The sequence below is a fragment of the Protobothrops mucrosquamatus genome, unplaced genomic scaffold, assembly GCF_001527695.2.
Source record: "Protobothrops mucrosquamatus isolate PMUCROS unplaced genomic scaffold, P.Mucros_1.0 scaffold61, whole genome shotgun sequence".
In the NCBI taxonomy this organism is placed as follows: Eukaryota; Metazoa; Chordata; class Lepidosauria; order Squamata; family Viperidae; genus Protobothrops; species Protobothrops mucrosquamatus.
In genome coordinates this window covers 737,417-759,900 of record NW_015386440.1, presented here as the reverse complement: position 1 = coordinate 759,900, position 22,484 = coordinate 737,417, and the positions used below count along the sequence as shown (strand labels likewise).

The 22,484-nt window shown below is 36.0% G+C and overlaps 1 protein-coding gene across 1 annotated transcript in view; it reads left to right on the top strand.

Annotated features, from left to right (window-relative positions):
• Positions 1 to 22,267, top strand: part of CCNY (cyclin Y) — a 29,268-nt gene extending 7,001 nt beyond the window's left edge. Inside the window, exons 2-9 of the mRNA XM_015812013.1 lie at positions 3,470 to 3,504; positions 8,381 to 8,481; positions 11,454 to 11,489; positions 13,829 to 13,886; positions 14,029 to 14,148; positions 18,501 to 18,667; positions 20,153 to 20,315; positions 21,194 to 22,267. Of these exons, the coding sequence (XP_015667499.1) occupies positions 3,470 to 3,504; positions 8,381 to 8,481; positions 11,454 to 11,489; positions 13,829 to 13,886; positions 14,029 to 14,148; positions 18,501 to 18,667; positions 20,153 to 20,315; positions 21,194 to 21,310 (797 nt within the window). The 3' untranslated portion in view covers positions 21,311 to 22,267. The remainder of the gene's footprint in view (positions 1 to 3,469; positions 3,505 to 8,380; positions 8,482 to 11,453; positions 11,490 to 13,828; positions 13,887 to 14,028; positions 14,149 to 18,500; positions 18,668 to 20,152; positions 20,316 to 21,193) is intronic.
• The last annotated feature ends 217 nt before the right edge of the window (positions 22,268 to 22,484 follow it).

The window sequence follows — 22,484 nt, the reverse complement described above, 5'->3', positions numbered from 1 at the left end:
TTGATTGTGTGGATCACAACAAATTGTGGCAAGTTCTTAAAGAGATGGGAGTACCAGACCATCTTATTTGTCTCTTGAGAAACCTATATGCGGGTCAAGAAGCAACAGTGAGAACTGGACACGGAACCACTGATTGGTTCAAAATTGGGAAAGGAGTCCGGCAAGGCTGTATTCTGTCACCCTGCCTATTTAACTTATACGCAGAGCACATCATGAGAAAGGCAGGGCTAGATAAATCAAAAGTTGGGATTAAGATTGCTGGGAGAAATATCAACAACCTAAGATATGCAGATGATACCACTCTAATGGCAGAAAGTGAAGAGGAACTAAAGAGACTCTTGATGCGGGTGAAGAAGGAGAGTGCAAAAGTTGGCTTGAAACTCAACATTAAGAAAACCAAAATCATGGCATCCGGCCCTCTCAATTCCTGGCAAATGGATGGGGAAGAAATGGAGGCAGTGACAGATTTTATCTTCCTGGGCTCCAAGATCACCTCAGATGGGGACTGCAGCCAAGAAGTTAAAAGACGCTTGCTCCTGGGAAGGAAAGCTATGGCAAATCTAGACAGCATACTAAAAAGCAGAGACATCACCCTGCCAACAAAAGTGTGTATAGTCAAGGCCCTGGTTTTCCCAGTTGCAATGTATGGCTGTGAAAGTTGGACCAAAAGAAAGGCTGAGCGACAAAGAATTGAGGCCTTTGAACTATGGTGCTGGAGAAGACTCCTGCGAGTCCCTTGGACTGCAAGGCATTCAAACCCGTCAGTCCTAGAAGAGATCAACCCCGACTGTTCTTTAGAAGGCCAGATCCTGAAGTTGAAACTCAAATACTTTGGCCACCTAATGAGAAGGAAGGACTCACTGGAGAAGAGCCTAATGCTGGGAAAGATTGAGGGCAATAGAAGAAGGGGACGACAGAGAATGAGGTGGCTGGATAGAGTTACTGAAGCAGTAGGCGTGAGCTTAAATGGACTCCAGAAGATGGTAGAGGACAGGAAGACCTGGAGGAACATTGTCCATGGGGTTGCGATGGGTCGGACACGACTTCGCAATTAACAACAACAAAGAATTCTAGTAATGATGCTAATTCATTGCTTTATGTGTGTTTCTGTCTTTCAGTCAGTTCTTATTTCTAGTGATTGCCTGATAAACCCCTGCAGTTTTCTTGGCAAAGTATTTTAGAAGCGCTTTGCCATTATCTTCTTCCTAGGGCTGAGAAAGAGTCACTTGTCCAAACTCGCTCAGGTGCATTGTACTTACAGTCCCATGATTTTTAGCTGGTGCTTTAACCATTAGAATAAGCTAGCTTTCAATTCATTTATTAATTGATGCTTTATTAAAATTATATGTTAATTTATTGTTTCACATTCTTTTATATCACATTCTGTTTAAATGTTGTGGGTGCAATGGTTTCAACAAAGAGCTTACTTTATTATGCTGTTCTTGTATTATAGTATTTATTGCAGGCATGTAAGCATTTTTTTAATATTAGGAAATCTTCATTGACAGTTTTTGCACAGGGAAGTAGCATGTCTTCTGTGTATAGTAAGCTGTAAATCAATATTTTTATATTTGAATTAAGGGACAATTGCAAAGAAAGACTTTGGTTCAAAATCTTGAAGAACTACTGGAAAAATGATTATCTCTTTCATTTAGAGATGCTAAGCCATTCCTCCCTCCCTGCAGAGTGAACAGATTGAAGAGAAAGGGATTATAAAAGAGTAATCAGGCATGCAATGGGGAATACACTGGGCTATTTGCCTATGGCTCATGCTGGTGGCTGCTAGTAATCCCTTTCTCTCCAATGAATTAATTTCCTTTTTGCTAATTATTCCAGTACCAGAGGGAACATTCCAAATAGCAGGAGAGTAATTAGGAGAGAAACAAGCTGAAGGTGTGAAACTGATTGATCTAGCAGTTATTCCAGTGACAGGATGAGTATTCCAAAAAGTGAGGGATTGGAGAAAAGGAAAGTTGCAGCTTAATGACAGAGCTACTGCTCCCAATTGTGGTCTACAAATGAGGACTACTTGTACTTATCTGGAACAGTAGCACTTTGGATAGTAATCTGTGCATTCACATGTACACAACCCATTTGGAATAGTTAGAAGTTAACAATTGTTGGGTTAGAGCAGGGGTGTCAAACTGCTAGCCCACGGGACGGGTGCGTCATGTCGAAAGTGCGCCCACTCCATTGCCGGCAATGGAAAAAAAGTCACGATATGTTGCGACACATCATGTGATGTTGCAAGTTTGACACCCCTGCGTTGGAGGCTCACCAACATGCCTTGTCAACATTACGTGACAAGGCTTGGTTCTTGCCAATTCCTTTAACAGCTTTATGCTCCATAGTTAACAATTTAGTCTTGGAAATTTACCAGCAAACAATAAAGATATTTCAACGCATGCTAATGTAGAATCCCCAGGAGAGCCCGCTATACTATCTTCACCTCAACATTGTAATCCAGATTTCAGGATTTTATTCAGAAAAACTATACGGTGACAAGGGAGCTGAATCGCCCTTGGGCTTATGAGTGTATAACACATTAAAACCAGATCTCTCTCTTCCACATAGGAATGCATTGGATTTATCTGATACTGAAACATTGCCACATATACTATGTGGCTATCCAGTGTCAATATCAAAGATAGAAGGCTCTTTAACTGCCAGATTTGACTTTTGGGGAGTTCAACTCCACAAAGAATAGAAATATTTCCCTATCTTGAAGTCTAACTCCCAGAATTACTAATGATTCCATCTTGTTTGATTTCACCTTTGAATGCCTCTTCAGTGTGCAATCCATTGTAACCTGGACACATGTAGAGGCACTACCCAAAACTTTCAGGAAAGAACTGTTTTCTAAAGGCAGTGTGTACTGTGTGAGCAATGAGAAGTGAGATTTGTCTGAGGATTTTGTTGCAAAGGAAACTCTTGCATATGTAACAGAAAATGGGTAATGTGATACCTCTTCCATTAGCCACTGAATGCCCTGGCAGCATTCCAAAATTATGAATCAATTGAAAGATGAGGAGCATGAATGAATGAAGTATTGTAGCTAGGTGCCTAAACTTATGGATGGAGTTTATGCTTTGATTTTCATATCAAAAGCCTTGCATTTAAAAAGTTTTGATACTTAAATTTTGTACCTGAAATAAGACAATGTTATTTAACATCAAGATCAAGTTCTATATACTGTAAATATTTTAAGTCATGCCTGAAACAATCAAATTAAATTACAATATGAAATTAGAATATTTCCTTTATAAAGCAGAATTTTAATATAACTTTTTAAAATGTACATACCCCAATGATATTTTTTTCTGTAGAAGTGAATATAAACACAAAGTTAGAAAATGGTTCTGTTCTTGGCTATCAATTTTTACAAAGGTCATAACTTTTTTGAAATAGATGGTACAAAAATTAATTTACCTCAGATTATGTAACTTTCATACAGTTTGTGTTTTTACAGTGAGAGAAAAACGGAAGAGCCTCTACATGAACCATGTAAGTGAAAAAAATGATTTAGCTAAGTGGCATGTTTAAAATATACAGTAAAACATACTGATCTCTGAATCTCCATTATGTAGATTTGAAAAAAATGAACTAAATTATACTTAAAACTTCATATGTAAGCAGTGGATAAAGCTTGTTCCTTCCAGAGGGATTTGAAATTTAATGTTATTTGTGTCATTATATAATTGGTTTTTACATCATCAATGTTATATAAATCATTTATATAATTATTCAGATGATATATAAAGCAATTACGTAAATTAGGTCAGTTATATAAATATGGATCTAAAACCCTTACTAGTCAGAATATCAACCAAGAATGCAGTGTTTGCAGTGTAAAATAATTTTTATGGATATTTTATGCCTGAAAAAGAGGCATTAATTAAAGAGTCAAAATTTTGGGGCCAATAGATATGTTCATTATAATAGTCTGTAGATTTCAGGTCTACATTCAAACATTACATGGTTCTGTCTCCCCCCCCCCCCCATTTAAGTTATTGTTTGTTAGATGCCATTCATTATAAGCTTAATAAGTATTCTGTTACTCGTGGGGATCTTTGTGTTTTATTTTTGCCTATTGGTTGTCAGATCACAAAGGAACAAATATAGGTCCATATCAGTAGGAGAATATTCAGGACCTATGGTGTTCATAGCTGGACCATTTCCACATTCCAAATGTCAATTAAAACTCCAATATGGTAACAAGAGTATTTCAGTCCCTAAGATCTTTCCATCTGAGATAGTGAATCTTTCCCTTTCTATAGTCAGTAGATTTTCTTGGGTTGGCCTTGAGTATGGCCTTCATTGCCATGGCAGCTAACCATTCCTAATCCTCTCCTAATATGGAAATTTTCTATGTTGTCCTTCCCAAATAATCAGCTTATGTAAAGTTAACATCATCCCCAAAACATTCTCAGAAAAATTGGATAGAGAGATTTGTTTTGCTGATAACTATTGAAGTTCAGTAGCACACAACAGCTGGCCAAAGCTGGTCCCCCCGCTTGGTCAAGGTAATGAAATCCTGAGGTTTGGCTCTTCTTGGGTTGGCTTCAGTAAGACCTTCATTGCCATGGGAGCTAACCATTTATGATCCTCTCCTAATATGGAAATGTTGTATATTGGCTTCCAAAATAACAGCTTGCATGATGCATCATCCCCCAAAACAATCTCAGGAAAACCGGATAGGGAGATTTGTTTTGCTGACACCATTGAACTTGAATAGTAGACAACAGCTGGTTAAAGCTGGCCATGCCGCATGGTCAAGGTAATGATATCCTGAAGTTTGAATCTTCTTGAGATGGCCCTGAATAAAGGCCTTCATTCCCATGGCAGCTAACCATTCTTGAGCCTTCTTCTATGGAACTGTTGCATATTGACCTTCCAAATTAATGGCTTGCGTGATCATCCCAAAACAATCTCAGGAAAATCGGATATGGACATTTATTTCGCTGATACCATTGAATTTCAATAGCACACAAGAGCTGGCCAAAGGTCGGTGTGCTCATAGTCAAGGTAATGAAATCCCGAGGTTTGGATCATCTTGGGTTAGCCCTGAGTAAGGCCTTCATTGCCATGGCAGCTAACCATTCTTGATCCTTTTCTAATGAGCTGGTGCATGTTGACCTTCCAAATTAATGGTTTGCGTGATTATCCCCAAAACAATCTCAGGAAAATCGGATAGGGAGATTTGTTTTGCTAACACCATTGAACTTCGGTAACACATAACAGCTGGCCAAAGCTGGTCGGCCCGCATTATCAAGGTAATAAAATTCTGATATTTAGAGTCTCTGAAATAATTTGATTTTAAATAAGCATTGCATGATTCTCTTCTCATAGTATTTCCTTATCCTTTCTCAGTTTTTGGATCAGAATTGGGAGACCCAGGTTCAAGTCCAACTTCAGCCCTGGAAACTGACTAGATGGTTTGGGGCTCAGTCGCTCTCTTTCAGTGACTTCACAGGTTGCTGTTCTGAAGAAAACTACCAGAGGGCATGCTATGTATGAGACTTCAGCCTGCTAGAAGAAAGGCAGGATAGAAATCAAATCAAATTGCAGTCAATTTAATATCCATAATTTCCCATCAAACTTTAGGCAGGATTGGTAGTCTTTGAGTGTCTACATGTCATAAGTACCATGTTTCAGAAAATGAGGACTGCAGTCCACAGGATGCAAAATGGATGGAACAGGGTCCATCTACATGGACAGAATTTGGATTTTAGGGTTGTTAGTGTTAAACTTGTGTTACATTTTACAGTGAAGCCCTTTAGTTTCAGCTGAAAATAACAAGAAAGTATTTGCTCCTTTTTGGTATCTACTTGGTCAAGGGCTACCGCACATGGCTTAAGAGCTTCCAATGATGCATTCCTTTCAGCAGTCTGTTGCAGACAAAGCAAGTTGGTTCTGCTGGTACGATTCCAATCCTGCTATTTCTTGTTCTTTCAAATGCAACCTGCACTTTTAAAAGGAAATGTGAAAAGCATAACAGGTGCTCAATGTTTGGCACCATATAGGTGCATTAGGGGGAGGGAAGTCCTGTTCTACTAGTGATGGAATACTATGTCATTTTTTAAATATTTTATACAGGCTTTAATTTTACTTTAAACCAGTGTTTCCCAAAGTGTGTTAAAATATATAAAGCTTGGGAGAAGAAAGTACCACTCTAAGGCTAATATAACATTCTTCCTGAAGACCACAAGAAATTGTTTCCCATTCCCTTGATTACATTTCCCAAATTTTGATTCACAACTGTAGGTCTTTTGGCAGCTTCTTTTATCATACTCTTTTGAAGTAACATTCTCACATTTTTAGCAAGATTTATTGAGATCAAAGAGAAGAGGTTACCAGCATTTTAACAGCTGAACTATTTCCCATGTGAAGTGAACTTATCCTCTGATTCATTACCCAAGAGAATTTATTTTTTTTCTAAGAGACTTCCTGAAATCCAGTCAGAAGCAGTTTTTTTTCACTGATAACAGAGGAGCTTGCAGCTGGGTGTCTACGGAGATTCTCAATCATCCAGGTCATGGTAGTCCCAAAGGTACTTTTTCCAAAAGCCAACAGGACTTTCTTGGGGTTTTTTCTTTGAAAACATTTTGCTTATCATCCAAGAGAACTAAATATGTTTTCTGAATAAAAAGCAAAATGTTTTCAAAGAAAAAAACCAGGGAGGTCCAGTTGCCTTTTGGAAAAAGAACCTTAGAATTTGCTGCTGGTTTAACAGAACAGAATAACAGAGTTGGAAGAGATCTTGGAGATCTTCTAGTCCAACCTCTGATCAAACAGGAAACTCTATACAATATCAGACAAATCGTTGTCCAATCTCTTCTTGAAAACCTCCAGTGATGGAGCACCCACAACTTCTGGAAGCAAGTCGCTCTGTGGATTAATTTTCTGTCAGGAAATTTCTCCTTAATTCTAAGTTGGTTCTGTCCTTGATTAATTTCCCTTCATTGCTTCTTGTTTGGATGCTTTGGAGAATATGTTGACCTGCTGTTCTTTGTGGCAGCCCCCTTATATATTGGAAGATTGCTATCGTATCACATCTAGTCCTTCTTTTCATTAAACTAGACATACCCAATTCTTGCTGATTGATATATGGATTATGTGCCACCAAGTCTTTGTCAACTTGCTGCTGTTCTTCCTCTTCTTCTCCTTCCTACATCTTTTCCAAGCTCACAACCTTCTCTAGACAATTAGGTCTTTGCATAATGTGTCCACAGGAAGGTGTACCCATAACCATGTTTTAAATCTTTATCAGTCATGCCATCTTTCCCCAGTCTCATGGCCCCAGAAGTATTGTGCAAATTAAGCATGAGCCAGCAGTTTAGAAAGATCTAAACATGAAATAAAGAGGAATTTACTGGACCGTGAAGTTATTAACCCTAGACTCATAGAAGTTCCATCACTGAAGGTTTCCAGGCAAAAGGTGAACAGCAGCGGGTTGTGATCTATGGTTAGAGAATGCCTGCCTTAGGCAGGGTTGAAGTAAAACAACTTTCCTATGATTGGCAAAGTAGAATGTTGGGCCCTAGGACGTGTAATGGGCCCAAATTCATGTAATGATTAAGATGGCACATCACAGTAAAGTTGACTTAAGCATGTCTTATTGGGTAAGCCAGAATTGATTCAGATTGCACAACCTGGTAAGTCATTAAGCCATAGTTGATAGACCACAATGACTCAATTCACAATGACTCAATTCACACACAACATGCTAAGCCTCAAATTACACTAGTGTTGTATGAACCTAAGTTCTTGTTCCTATCTTTTGTCATTATAATTTAAGTAAGCCCCCCCCCCCCAAAAGCGCCAGATTAAAATCTTGTTCAGAATATTTCTATGATATTTTTTCACCTTCTGAATATAGGATATACAGTACAAAGATGAACCCTGTTAAGCTAGCATAATGTTGATGAGAAAAAATTATGATGGTTTCATATCTCCCTTTCTTTTATCTGATGGCAGAAGCCTGTGTTGTGCTGTTAAATTAAAAAGCATTAATTCCAGATTCTCATCAGCCATATGCAAGCATACGATATATTTTCTGTTTTATCCTCCATTATGAACCCTCCATTATGTAAGAATGTACATCTTGTTTCATTCATATATAGGGGCTCTACCCAACTATTTCACTTTGAAGAATAAACTGATATATTGCAAATAACCTTTTCATTTGAACAAAGAGCAAAGAAAGAGTAACTACTGTGTAATTCTCTCTGATTTTTGCCAGGTTATGTTGATTTGAATGTATCTATGCATCTGCTAGAGATCAAGAAAAGCTATTTATTGAATTACTGTTTTTTAGAAATAAATAATGTTGGCATTGTGTGACTGATACTGGTTTTTTGTATGCTTTCTTTTTTTCTAGCATCCTCATGGTCAACTGAGAAGGAAGTACAGTTCCTGTTCCACTATTTTTCTGGATGACAGCACAGTCAGTCAGCCGAACCTCAAGTATACAATTAAATGGTAAGTATGGCAGCATTCCATTGTATATATACATAAAGAGATATACATATACACATACATAACATACATTGTTTTGCATTGTTTCTGAATATTGCTTCCAACAAATAGAAAATAGAACTCCTAATATGGATTGTCCTTGCTTAATGACCATTTGTTCAGTGACCGTATGAAGTTATGACAGTGCCAAATTATGACAAAGCCCATGGAGTTATGGCCATGGCAGCATGCCCATAGTCATGTGATCAAAATTCAGGTGCTTGGCAGTTTACCTACACTTACAGCTGCAGGGACACTTTAACTCCTCTTCCTGTTTCTTTCCCCCCCGTCCTCTCTGCCCTTTGGCCATCCTAAACTCTATGACTTCTCTGTCTTCCTTGGACAAGGGTGCTCATGGCTTCTGGAAGAAGGTCTGACACGACCAGGATCTGCCTTGTGAAAAGTCGGGGACATTGTCAGCAGTGGGGGGAAGAAAGTGTAGGGCAACAGGATTAGTGAAGTACAGGCATGCCAAAAGAGCAGAGATAGCAGGGAGGTAATTAGATGGAAGGGTTGAAGAGGAGGCTTCCCTTCCCTTACCAAAACGGGCTGGGAGAAATGGCATGGATTGGGGTGGATCCTCACACCAATCCCACTGGGTGGGATTTATTTAAGGACCAAAGTGGGGATTGCCAGCCTTTAGCATTACGGTCACATGACATCACGCTTTATAACCATATTGCTTAATCATGGAAATTCTGGTCCCAATTAGCATTGTTAAACAAGGATTACTTGTAAATGGTTGCAGAAATACTCTGAGGTTTATCTACAGATCTGATGTAGTGGAAAAGAGTGGAATGATTAGGATTGGGGGGAAAATAATAAAACACATTTTTCTCACTTTTCCTTCAGTTTCAAATATAAGTAAGGATATAGAGGGCACTAAATGTGTTGCCACACAAATCCTTATAGTTTAAATTAGAGAAGCTCTGAAACACATGCCTCTTCTTGAAAGTTTTTCTATTGTGCTAAGATTGCAGTTGAATTTTTAAAATATGTAAGTTTAAAATTGGCAATTTTCTTAGGGAGACAGTATTTGGAGATCTGTTAATGAGTTCAAACATATTTTCTTCTTGCCTTCCTTCCTGTTTGTTAATGCCACAGCTGCAAATATATTTTTGTTTTTAGTTAACAATCCCAAAACAATTTTGTGTCCTTGAATTAATCTAAGATTTTACTTTTGAGTTTGTTCTGATGCATTTTTGTCTTTTTTTTTTAATTTTCAAATGCTGAGATACTTTTGGAACTGCCTGGTTGTTATGATAACCGTTTCTTTTTATACTGCAGCTTTGAAGGTCATTATTATGACTGCCTTGATAGATACAAATGTACCACCAAGGAGTAGTTCTCATCGTTTTTAGTTGTGCTTGTGTATGGCACAGATATCACCAACAGCAGTCAATGCTTTGATAATTGGCTCAGAGTTTCAATCTTTATGTGAACGCAGATGTATTCCAGGCAAAAACCTCAAAATCAGATTAAAATTCTCTATATATTTTTATTTTGCACAATTGTGTCTCACAGTTTTCCTAGCATTCAAATTTTAACATACTGCTTTTACAAAAAATGGTATGAATTTTCATAAGGGCCACAAATATTTCTGCCAGTGATTTTTGAAATCCCATGAAAGATAAATTATTATATAATTGGAACATGCTTCTCTCTTTATTTATATGTCATAGAATTATGATTATGATTATGAATTATGATTTTCTTCTGAAAAAGCTGTATAACCATTCTTTTATGGTTATTTATTAGTTGGATATTAGAAATCTAAAAAAAAAACACTGAATAATTGATAAGGCACCGTAGCAAATAGACATAATGAAAATCTCTTTGATTATTCAAATTGTCAATTTTCACCACACTATTTATGTAGACACGTACTTTTTCTCCAAAATATTAATATCTTTCCTGGTATTTCTCTGTGACTGTATTGACTTGCCATTCTCACTGTTCTGACACCCAGTGGACTTTATCAAACAAAGTCCCTTATTTCTTATCCTTGTTGCCTTATCGCTTTCATCCATTCAGAATTTGTTCTTATATTTATTGACTCCTTTAGTTTTAGAGCTTCCTCACTTTCAGAACTTGCTGTTTTTGTCATTCCTACTTCTTTAATTTCCTGCAAAACAATCTACTATCGCTCCACTTTGTTTCTTTTCTTGTTTCCAATTTTGGATCCTTTTTGCATCCTCCAAACTTACTCTGTTAGTTTTTATAATCTATCCAAGTTGCAGAGCTATAGATAAATGTGGCAACTGTTTTGCCACAATGATGCTCCTCAAAAGTTCTGACATTTTTGATGGTCTTAATGTCCTTCTCTCCTTTGAGTTCTTCCTTTAAAACTCTACTTTTTTATAGATATGATTGGCCTGAATTTTTATAGATATAATAATATAATAATAGCCTGGTTTTTTCTAGTTGTAATAATAGTCTGAAAAGGCTATTTATATGGAATTATGTAGGGGCAGCACTAGCCCCAAAGGAGGATTATCTTAGGCAATGAACACTAGTGCTCAACAATGTCAGCCCCCTCTGTTTTATCAGAACAACATCTCATAAAGTCTACAAATGACGACTACTTGTACTTATCTGGAACAGTAGCACTTTGGATAGTATAAATGATGAAAAGAAATATCCATTTTAAACATTTTTTTTGTTTATTTAATCTAATTTATATAGCCACCTATGTTAAGACAAATGATTGGATGGAATAATTATTCTTGTTTTCAGGCAATAAAATGCCTTGATCTTGTCCTGTATAGTTGAATGCATTCAGTACAGTTTGTTACAGATTATTATTTTCTGTTGTTGATCCTCATTCTCTCTTTTGGTAAGAAAATTGGTTGAATTTGTCCCTCAGAAATATGACTTAGTCGTAAAGCTTATGTTCAATATGTATTAAGATACTAACTCTGCATTTTCTTTTACAGCGTAGCTCTTGCAATATACTACCATATCAAAAACAGGTAAGCTTGAATTTGAAAATGGTTCAAATACTAATTTGTTGTTTTTCCCCCCTATTTTTTAATTTCACTGCCTTATAAGATAGTTTGCAAAGCAGGGCTACTTGATGAATATTCAGTGTTATTGCATATGTTGCCTTGAATATGTTGTAATCAGAACTCAAACAGTACATACCCTTTCCACACAAGGGTGTTCTGGATGACCAGTGATAGTCAGTGATGAAGAAAGACCCACATAATGGATCATGCCCATTTGGTTCCATAATCCCAAATCCCAGAAGAAACTAGAGGAACTATTCTAATGGCCTCATGGATGAAGACTTTAAAGTATAGCTGATCTATATTAAAACTCAAAGTTGATATAAAATATATTTTTTAAAAAAATAAACCTTAGTAACCTTCATGTTTCCTTGCATAGTTCTTTTATTTTATTTTAAAGAATCTTGACAAAATCAGTAGATAGAATACAGAGGTGCAAAGGGGATATAGACAAGACTCTAAGCAGTAAGTTACATGGATGTAACTCAAAACCAACATCCTTATCCCATATTGCCATTCATGTAGTAAGTCTAAGATGCATAGATCTCTCCAATGTTTGGGTACTGGTGATCAGATTTGGAATGTTGACACATGCACATACAATTGTGCAAAGCTTTTAATTAAATATATAATTTTATTTTAATGCCTTTACTATTTTTTACCTGATAATTAATTGTTGCATTGGTGAACAGATGACCACATTTTCAACCAAAACTGTAGAGTACAACTATCCATTTAATTTGTTAAAAACCAAATGCATTGTGGAGCCTAATGGGCAGCATAGATATTGTTTGTAGACACATTGATGCTCATAGTCACCACAGCTATAACTGGCAGCCATGGGAAAATATAAAACACTAAAATCCTTTGGTTCCCCAAGCCACTTCTGTCCTTCTGTCATGAAATTATATGGATCTTTCCAGGTGATCACCACTTAGCTCATTTCAAAAGAGTACCTTTTAAAATTCATTTGAAGCCCATCTCTAAATGGAACATAATGTTACTGAACTAGCATTCATGGAGTGTGAACAGAAGATAACAGTTACACTGCCTAGAATCTTCCCGTCCTTTCAAGATTCTTCTGCCCCATTTACTGCGTTATGTAGGATGCAAAATGCAACCTAAAGACAGGTGTTGTGACCTTAATTTTGAGGACTCAGGAGAAAAGCTGGACACAAGTAGTCAACAAAGAAGACTAGTATTTTTTTTAAAAGCTGCTTTTTTCTGAATCTGATTATTGGTGTCCCAGCATGATGTGCATGTGCCCTCTACTGTTATCTTGAAAGCATTGTAACATTCCCTAATCAGTAGCCATCTAGCCATGTAAGATAGAACCATCTAAGTTCAACCAAAAGTCTAATTTACATTCTTTCTCTGGAATCATCAACCACATGCCTATTGAAAGTTCACCAGCAGTCTATGAAGGCAACCATTGCTGCTAAGCAATTATTTTGTGTGATGGAACAAATCGCTGTTTTGTGACAACTGACCCCAATAATTATATTTTAGTGATACTACTTACATTGGTATCTAATGAAAGCAATGGATGGCAGAAAGTTTAAAAGCTAGGTTTGTTTTTGATAAATTCTTTAAAGTGCATTCTTGTTCCTATCCTCCATCCGTCCCATCCCCTAGTTGATAGGGGAGCTATATGTAAGTAAAGTAAAATTATACATTCAGTGATGGGTCCAAACTAGTTTAGGGTCCTAGGGATGGGTTAGAAATGGCTTTGGATTCCCAAAAAGGGTATAGACCAATCTATAAAAAACACCATTGAGTTGAAAGAAAGAAAAAGCTGTACTGTGTTGCCCCTATCCAGTCAGTAAGATGGCATTGAGACTCACTCTTTCATTCCATCAAGGATTGATCTTGTTAATTTTATATTAAAAATTCAAAACAACTTTCATTTTTGGGATAAAGAGATTTCACTCTTTTTCATATTCTGTGTAGAGTGAGCTTAACTAAGTGCCATACTTCTTTGCTTGACTGTGGCTGTCACATCTGGAGAGTTTAGCTCTATATGTCCTTCAAGTCTAAATAGTTTGGTATATGAGTAAGGGCTGATTCATTTTTTTCTGGCATGGCAGAAAAAGGACAAATATAGACAATCTAGTTTTCAATATAGTCATTACTCCCCTACCAAGATGGTAGATCCTGTTAGTGTGGCTCCTTTTTACATGCCACAGGATGGGACCATGTCCTAGATCAGCCATTTTTGTAAACCTTTGATAAGTGTTTCTATCCATTTCTGTTTGTTCAGTAACATTACTATTGATTCTTTTCTTTTCTTTCCCCCTTTCTAGGGACGTAAATGGAACTATGCTCCTAGATATTTTTGATGAAAATCTCCACCCACTTTCGGTAAAGCTCAGTTACATAAGGACACTAACGAAAGTTTGGAATTCATGATATGGATTCTGCTACTTCTCCGCCCTTTATATCTGCCACTTCTTCCCAAATTATGTGTAACATATTCTCATTTTTAATAATATTATTTCCCCAGAAATCTGAAGTGCCACCAAATTATGACAAACATGAACCTGAACAGAAGCACATTTATCGCTTTCTTCGCACATTGTTCAGTGCTGCTCAACTAACTGCCGAATGTGCAATTGTCACCCTGGTGAGTATACAAAAGATCATGATTGGTCCTTAAAATACAACTAATTTTAGATCATCAGTTTAAGATTTGTATTTGGAATTAAGATCACATATCAGATTCACCTACCCATGACTTCATGTATGAAAGAGGAAAGACAAGATACATATAAATACTTAAAGATACATTTAGCTTTCATATATTTTGAATATATTTAACATTTGCTTACTATTTTTCTTGTCTTTTAATTTTTAAAACAGTCTGTCTACCCCACAGAGGGGCTTTGGTAGATAGATTCAACAGTTCTTTCTTTTCTACTATCTACTGAAGACTAAAAAAATTTCAGCAATCTTTCTGAGGCTCACCTGTCTTATTTCAACCTGTCTTATTGTGAAATATATATATATTACTAGCTGTACCTGGCCACGCGTTGCTGTGGTTCAGTCTGGTTAAATGGAAAAGAAATAAAAGAGAAAGTGCACGTTTATGTCACAGGTGTGACATCTATATAATAGTAGGTATATAAAAACACGTGCGTATTCGAATGCAACATTGTGTCAAAATTTCGAAGCAATCGGTGAAGAACTTTCTGAGATTTAAGATTTTGAACAAACAAATATTTACATTTTTATTTATATAGATATGCAATATTTGCCCTGATCGCCTCAATTAATCTCTAAGACTGAGGGTCAGACTGATAAATTTTATGATAAATTTCATTTTTAAGGGATTCTAGCTCTATTCTCATATACCAAGTGGCCAATTATCTTAATATAATTAAGTCATACAGTTGTGCAAAATTTGTAATTATATATGTTATTTTATTTTACTGCCTTTATTGTTTTTTCCTTGATAATTAATTGTTGCATTAAACTATTTTTGTTTTTGTTTTTTATTATAAAGGCTTGTCAAAGACTGTAATAATGATATTTGAGCTTATTTGATTTTGTAATATAGCATTGTAGTTCAGTTCTTAAATTTCATATTTTTCCCTTCATAAAATGTAGCATTTAAAGGATCCTTTCCTTTCCTTTTTCTCCCGAATGATGGTAATGATGCTATCTGGAGAAATGATTGATTTTGAAGGTTCTCAAGTTAAATAATAACTTTATTTTTAAGGAAGTTTGGTAAATATGTTATATGATTTATATAAGTTATTTCCAAAATAACTTACAAGCTCAGTAATTGGTAAGCTTTTCATTTGGAGGTATATTTCACCCTTATGGCACTTCTTTAAATAAAGACCTAGGAAAAAAGAGAGCAGATTGGAATGATGGTACATGAGAAAAAGGAATGTTAAATCATTGAAACTGAATCTGCTACATCCCTTCCCACATTTGCAGTTACTATTTATGAGGGGACTTCATTTTTGTTGAGATAATTGAGGTCGCAAAAGGTTAAATCAATGGCTCCAATCTAGCTTACAGCCTCTATCTTCATGTCTTCTATTTAGTTAAAAAAAGAAAAAAACAGGTGTGCTTTCAAACTCTGTGACAAGCATTATGTCGCCTTTGGGCTTTTGCTAACATTTAACAGAGAGCTCCCTTTAATTAAAATAACAAATCTAAGCATTGATTTTCTAGATCTATTTTGATCTAATCTGGGACTGGATCATAACATGAAGACCACATTTATTGTTCTGATAGATAAACTCTTAAGAAGGGTGAATAGGAAATGCTTGCTTTTGCTTGGTGATATCATAGCAATTTTGGATAACATCAACCATACTAGTCTTCTGGATCATGATTCTATTCCTACATTAAGGGTTCCCTTTTATTATATTTAACTGGGAGTGTTTGTCAGAAGCTATGAAACTAGATGTCCCCTCCATTCTACTTCTCTTTCCCACCACATCAAAGGTGCCAAGCTTTGACATTGGTTCTTGCTTGGACAAAATTGCAGTACTAGAACTTAATTCTGAGAAGTCAAAGGGGTTGATGGTCTGGGAAGATTGTGGCCAACCAGTAGGGATTTTTGCTACTCCAGAGTGGGGCATTTCTTCCCATGAATGAACAAGTGCCTACTTTGACCCTACTTTGTTTTGAGAGCTGTGTAGGTAAGCTTTAAATCATATATCCCTAATTTGTCAATGATGCCCCTTTTGGGGGAGGTCTAATCTGACCATAGTGATCCATGTGCTCTTTAGTACATATTTATATTATGCATTCTTTAACCTTTAGCCTTCTTTCCATAGAAACTGTTTTAGACAGCTATCTAAATTTTAGCTTGATGTCGTGGTTTATATTTCTTTTATTTATTATCTATTTATCAAATTTAGAAACCACCTATCTCTCTCATGGAGGGATTCTGGGCAAGTCACAATTTTATGTAATATTTGACTTTGATTTTCATCTTGTTTTTGAAGTTTGTTTTATGATATTAATTGATGTCATTGACTATGATGTACTAAATATTGTAATCTCAAAGCTACAATATAAAATATTGCATATAGATGTGTCATATAGCAATTACAAATAACTAAAATTCTAACCCTAATCTTATTACAGGGGTATCGGAAGAATAAATGAATGGGGGATGAAATGATATTGTTTTTACCATCTTCTACTTGACCAAAAGTTAATTACTGTCAAGGGCATTAATAATAACTGATCACCTGACTGATTGGTCACCACAATGTAAAAAAGATGTTGAGACTCTAGAAAGAGTACAGAGAAGAGCAACAAAGATGATTAGGGGACTGGAGGCTAAAGCATATAAGGAACGACTGCTGGAATTGGGTATGTCTAGTTTAATGAAGAGAAAGACGAGGGGGGACATGATAGCAGTGTTCCAATATCTCAGGGGCTGCCACAAAGAAGAGGGAGTCAGGCTATTCTCCAAAGCGCCTGAAGGCAGGACAAGAAGCAACCTAGAACCAAGGACAAACTTCCTGACAGTTAGAACAATTAACCAGTGGAACAACCTGCCTCCAGAAGCGGTGAACGCGCCAACACTGGAAGTTTTTAAGAAGAAACTGGACAGCCATTTGTCCGAAATGGTATAGGGTTTCCTGCCTGAGCAGGGGGTTGGACTAGATGACCTCCAAGGTCCCTTCCAACTTTATCATTATTATTATTATGATATTTATTTGAAGGACTGCTGAAATAACTGGCCCATGTAGGAGTCTGATGTTTAAAAAATACTCTAACCTAGGTGACTGCTACTATTAATCCAGCACATAGCCAGAGATCAAAATTCATTTTTGTTAGTGCTAATGTAATGTCAGTACAATTTTTTATTTAAGCAAGTAGCTTTATAGTTTGCTTGCTTGGCAATATAATTATTTCTTTTGTAATAATACATTTCTGTTAAGTTTCATTATATGATAAAAATAGACAGGAAACAAAAGTTAGAAAAACAAGAAAGAAAATAATGCAAAAAAAAAAGAAAATTAATAACTTCTGACATTCATTGCTTAGATTATAAAAAATAATACAACCTCAGCCTTTTGCTTTACATTTCATAACATTTCAAGCCATTTCTATAATGATAAAACCATTCTAATCATTGAAACCTAAACTCAAAGTTTCATTTTTTTCCAGTTTTGAGCAAAAGGTTCAGCAGTGATTTCCACATAGAAACAAAACTAGATAAATTATTTTCTTTAATTAAAACAAGTCAATTTTGCCATCTTTGCTAACTCCATCACATTTCCATCTGCTCTTCCATTGTGGGAATCTGTGTGCCCTTTTTGTGCATATAACATTCTTGTTGCTGTCAACTTAAGCTATACAGTTACTTATTGTGCATGGCATGGCAGAATAAAAGCATTCAGCTGTAGGGAATGCCAGTGGTAAAACAACATTATCTGTGGAGAGGCAAAGAGAAGAAGATTGGTGAAAGCAGAACTACATCATCATGGCATAAAACCTTGTCCATTTTGTGCATAACATGATCACTGTCCTTGTGATGTAATTCAGCTGCATTTTTAAATTGCATTGTTAGATTTCTCCACTCCACCCCATATTGCCTTCTACTCTTTAATGTTGATTACATTAACATCTTTGCTGATTTTCAGATGCTTTCAATATAGGAATTTGCAGATCAGCTAATAATCAAGCCTGCTTCAGAATGTGATCCATGGTAAACTCGTGTTAGAAAAGCTTTTAAAATGATTATCATGCTGTTTATTCTTAAACATTGTTTATTGCACCAAGATGCAATATTTACAAAAAATCTGCAGTGAAAGCTATACAGTTGAATTTAAGTGAATGTTGTTAATTAACTGTGACCTATTATTTATCTGGTTGTACAATTGGAATCAATTTTCCATTTAAAGATCAGTCAGGTAAGAGAGTGTAATTGTGTTTCCTTCTCCTCTTATTTCTGTTCAGCTAGAGAAATGCATGAACTCATACTTTCATATATCTTTTTAGGTATATCTTGAAAGATTGCTAACTTATGCAGAGATAGATATTTGTCCATCAAACTGGAAAAGAATTGTGCTTGGTGCAATCCTACTTGCATCCAAAGTTTGGGATGACCAGGCTGTGTGGAATGTGGACTACTGTCAGATCCTGAAAGATATCACAGTTGAAGACATGTGAGTTTATTGTTCAGCCCCATGTTTGCTTATTTGTTTGATAACTGATGCAATGGGAAAGTTTCTAAAGAGGCTGAGAAATTTATTTATTAAATCTATTTGCTGCCCATGTCATTTTGAAGTGACTCTGAGTGGCTTACAACATTAGAAATAAAACAGCCTCTAGACATACAGAGCAGTATGATTAATAAAAGGTAGTTCAGTCTGGGAACAAAGAAAGTTGGGGAACACAGATTCAAACTTTCAGAGAAATTCCATTTTCATCAGTGGAATGGAATGGAATACTTCATTGGCCAAGTGTGATTGGATACACAAGAAATTTGTGTCTGGTGTATAAGCTCTCAGTGTACATACAAACAACAAGGTAATATAATCAGTGTACATACAAACATACAAACGTACATACAAACAATAAGTGTACATACAAACAACAAGGTAATATAAGCATAAAATACTAATAGGAGAAGGTAGTAGAAAAAATGATAAGGATAATAATAATACAGCCATTCTAGTGCTGCATGGGTAAAATAAATTCCTATCACAGTTTTTGTAAAAGTCTTGATATGGATCTCATTGTATAGATTCTTAAGTCCAAATCTTTTCATTACTATAATGAGCTATAAATTGAATTAATCATTGTGTTTAAAGGGATTGTTAGCATGTTGAATTATTTTTGAAGGAATTTCTTTAAATAGTGGCTTATATGGGTAATTCTCAACTTACGACCATAATTGGGAACAGAATTTTTGTTGCTAAGCAAGGCAGTTGTTAAGTGAGTCAAGCCAGATTTTATGACCTTTTTTGCCATAGCTGTTAAGCAAATCACTGCAGTTGTTAGATAAAGCATGTAGTCATTTAGCAAATCACATTTCCCACTTTGACCTTGCTTGCCTGGAAGCTGGCTGGAAAGGCTGTGAATGATGATCACATGATCCTAGGATGCTGCAACTGTCATAAATGCATGCCAGTTGCCAAGCACATGAATTTTGATCACGATATCAAAACTTTGAATGGTAATTAAATTAATTGTCATAAATTGAAGACTACGTGTAAATACAAATACATGAGATAAACAACGTTAGATTCAATCAAATTAGCTGAACCTAGGTTCCTTTGGATAAACAAATTATGGCTTAGGTCATAATGAAATAAATTTAACTAACTTAGTTTATGTCTAACATTTCTGATAACTAAACAAATAAAAGCTTGTCAATTCCAGCCAACCATATGTAAGAAAAGGATAGGGTATGTCTCTAGTAAAGAGGGCAATATTCCATAATATTATATGGTTAGTGATTATGAAAGACATCATTTTCATTTAAACGTATAAGGAAGATAGACACAAAGTGAAGAAAAACTAATTTTCCAGGAGTTTGCTATAAAAAAAAACTGTTACATTTTATTTGTTCGATATTCACTTGGCTCAGCCTCTTGTGACTTGAGATAAATAAAAATTTTGTATTTTTTCTGTTCTTTATTTCTCAGGAATGAATTGGAGCGCCAGTTCCTTGAGTTGGTGCAGTTCAACATCAACGTTCCCTCAAGTGTTTATGCTAAGTATTATTTCGATTTGCGCTCCTTAGCAGAAGCAAACAACCTGAGTTTTCCTTTAGAACCCCTCAGCAGGGAAAGAGCATGTAAACTTGAGGTGAGACTCATGATCATTTTACCTTTTGAACATTACAGTAAGCCCTCCTTTTATTTTACACCAATTCCCAAATGCATCAAATTATAATTTTGTTTGTTACCACCAGAAAGTATTGATCTGTGCTAATTTGCTGCCTTGAGAGTCTTTTCAAAAATTATTATCCATTATTCTCTACTCCAGCCTCATTTCCCAAATGATGTAGAGTTTATTGGGAACAGTTTATTTTCATTCATGTCTTGGATTACTAAGCAGACTGTTTAAAAGTGCATCTATAAAGTTTAATCAACCATGATGTATTCAGGCAGTAGGGTGAAGAGAGTTGGGATCCTCAGCTTTTTTTTTTCATGACCTGGAGAAAGGAAAGATAGATTTGTTTGATAGATTTGCGTCCTACCACTCTTATGGAAGCTCAAGGCAGCATCCATAGATTCCATCCTCTGCTTCTTTTTGGTCTTGTGGAGTAAATTGGACTGGAAGAGGATGAATGACCCAAAGTCATCCAATCATCTGCCATGATTGGAGGATGTCCCAGCTCCTAGTCCAATATCTTAGCTACATCTTACTGGATTCCATGCATTTGTGTTACTAGAATATATTTTGGTTCAGGCACCAGAGTCTTGACACACACTTGGATGTGCTGTAATCAGGGCTTTTTTTCTCATAGAACGCCCAGAACAGAGTTCCAGCACCTTTTTTGGATGGAGCCTTGTAGGGTAGGCAAGGCGGGTTGTATGACGTGTGTGAGTTCCGGCACCTTTTTTTTTTTTTAGAAAAAAAGCATTGGCTGTAATGGTAAAGGACCTACTTTGAATCTGGAGGTTTCACTAAATCAGGTAATTGTGTATGTTTGACCCTCTTCATTCTCCATTCTCTTACAGGCCATATCTCGCTTGTGTGAAGATAAATATAAGGAATTCAAGAAATCTGCAAGGAAACGATCAGTCAGTTCAGACAATCTGGTTGAAGTTAGATGGTCTCCTGCTGTTATCTCCTAACGTGAAATATGTAATACAAGACTCTAGAAGTACTATTTCTATCAACTTTGGATGGGAGGGTTGGTTTTGGTGATTTTTTTCTTCTTATTTTTAGATCTGCCTTTACAGTGCCTCCCCTTTTGTGTAGCACACAAGAATAACTATAGGGACTCGTTAAAAAGAACTTTGAAAGAAGATTTGTTTTGTTGTTTTTTACAACTCCTCTGCTTTTTGATGGGCAGAAGGCAAATACAAATATGTGCTTAGAGGATGAAACCTCAGAAACCAATACAAGTATCATTAAAAAGGAGGAGGAGAAAGAAGAAAAGGCTCTTAACAGCAGTATGAAAACCAACATCACAAAAGAATGTTGAAAGAAGCATAATAAGAAAGAAGTTGGGCATGTTTTGAGATCCTCTTGAATATCTTCTAGTGGTTTCGCATACTTTTTTGCTTTTTGATCGAGGTTGCTTTCTCCTCTGTAACAACCATGGAGAAGGCAATACTGTGGTAGCACAACAGGAGCCTCTGATTAGAAAGTCTGTTTCTTTTGCCCTCAAAGTTGGATATGCTTTTGTTCATAAGCTGTTTTATTAGCTCCCCACCTTTAATTCTTATGGATATTGTTGTTTCTTGTGTGCTTTTACTGTATTTTTGGTAAAACTATTGACACTGCTGAACCCAAAGTATATAAAATCAGGTGACTGATCATAATTTTATTACCCCCTCCCTCCCCCTCCCCCTTGTTTAATTTATAGCAACCAGTTTCATGATGTTGCTATGACGTGCATTGTCAGTACTGGTGCTTTGTATTATATGTGGCTGCATGTGCCTTCCTACCTTTTCTCAGATAGGTTTATTTTTTCTTACTGTAAGTTGTTGAAAAGATTCAGGTGACAGTGAAGCTTGGGCCAATGTGCAGACATTGCATTATAGTAGGTAGAATAGTTCTTTTGCAAGGTTTTTTTTTTAAATCATATAGAGATTGGATAGAATCAAGTGAGAGAAATGCAACGAAAGACTAGAGAGTTAGAATCTTCTTTTATATGTCCCAAATAGTTGACTTTCTTCACTTCCTGGTTCAATGTTGCAAGCAATAGCCTCAAGTTTTTTATATGACTACTTTAAATGGAAACCAATCTGTTTATATAAAAGAGGGAAAAAAAATAAAAAAAAAGTTTTTGTCTGGGATCCA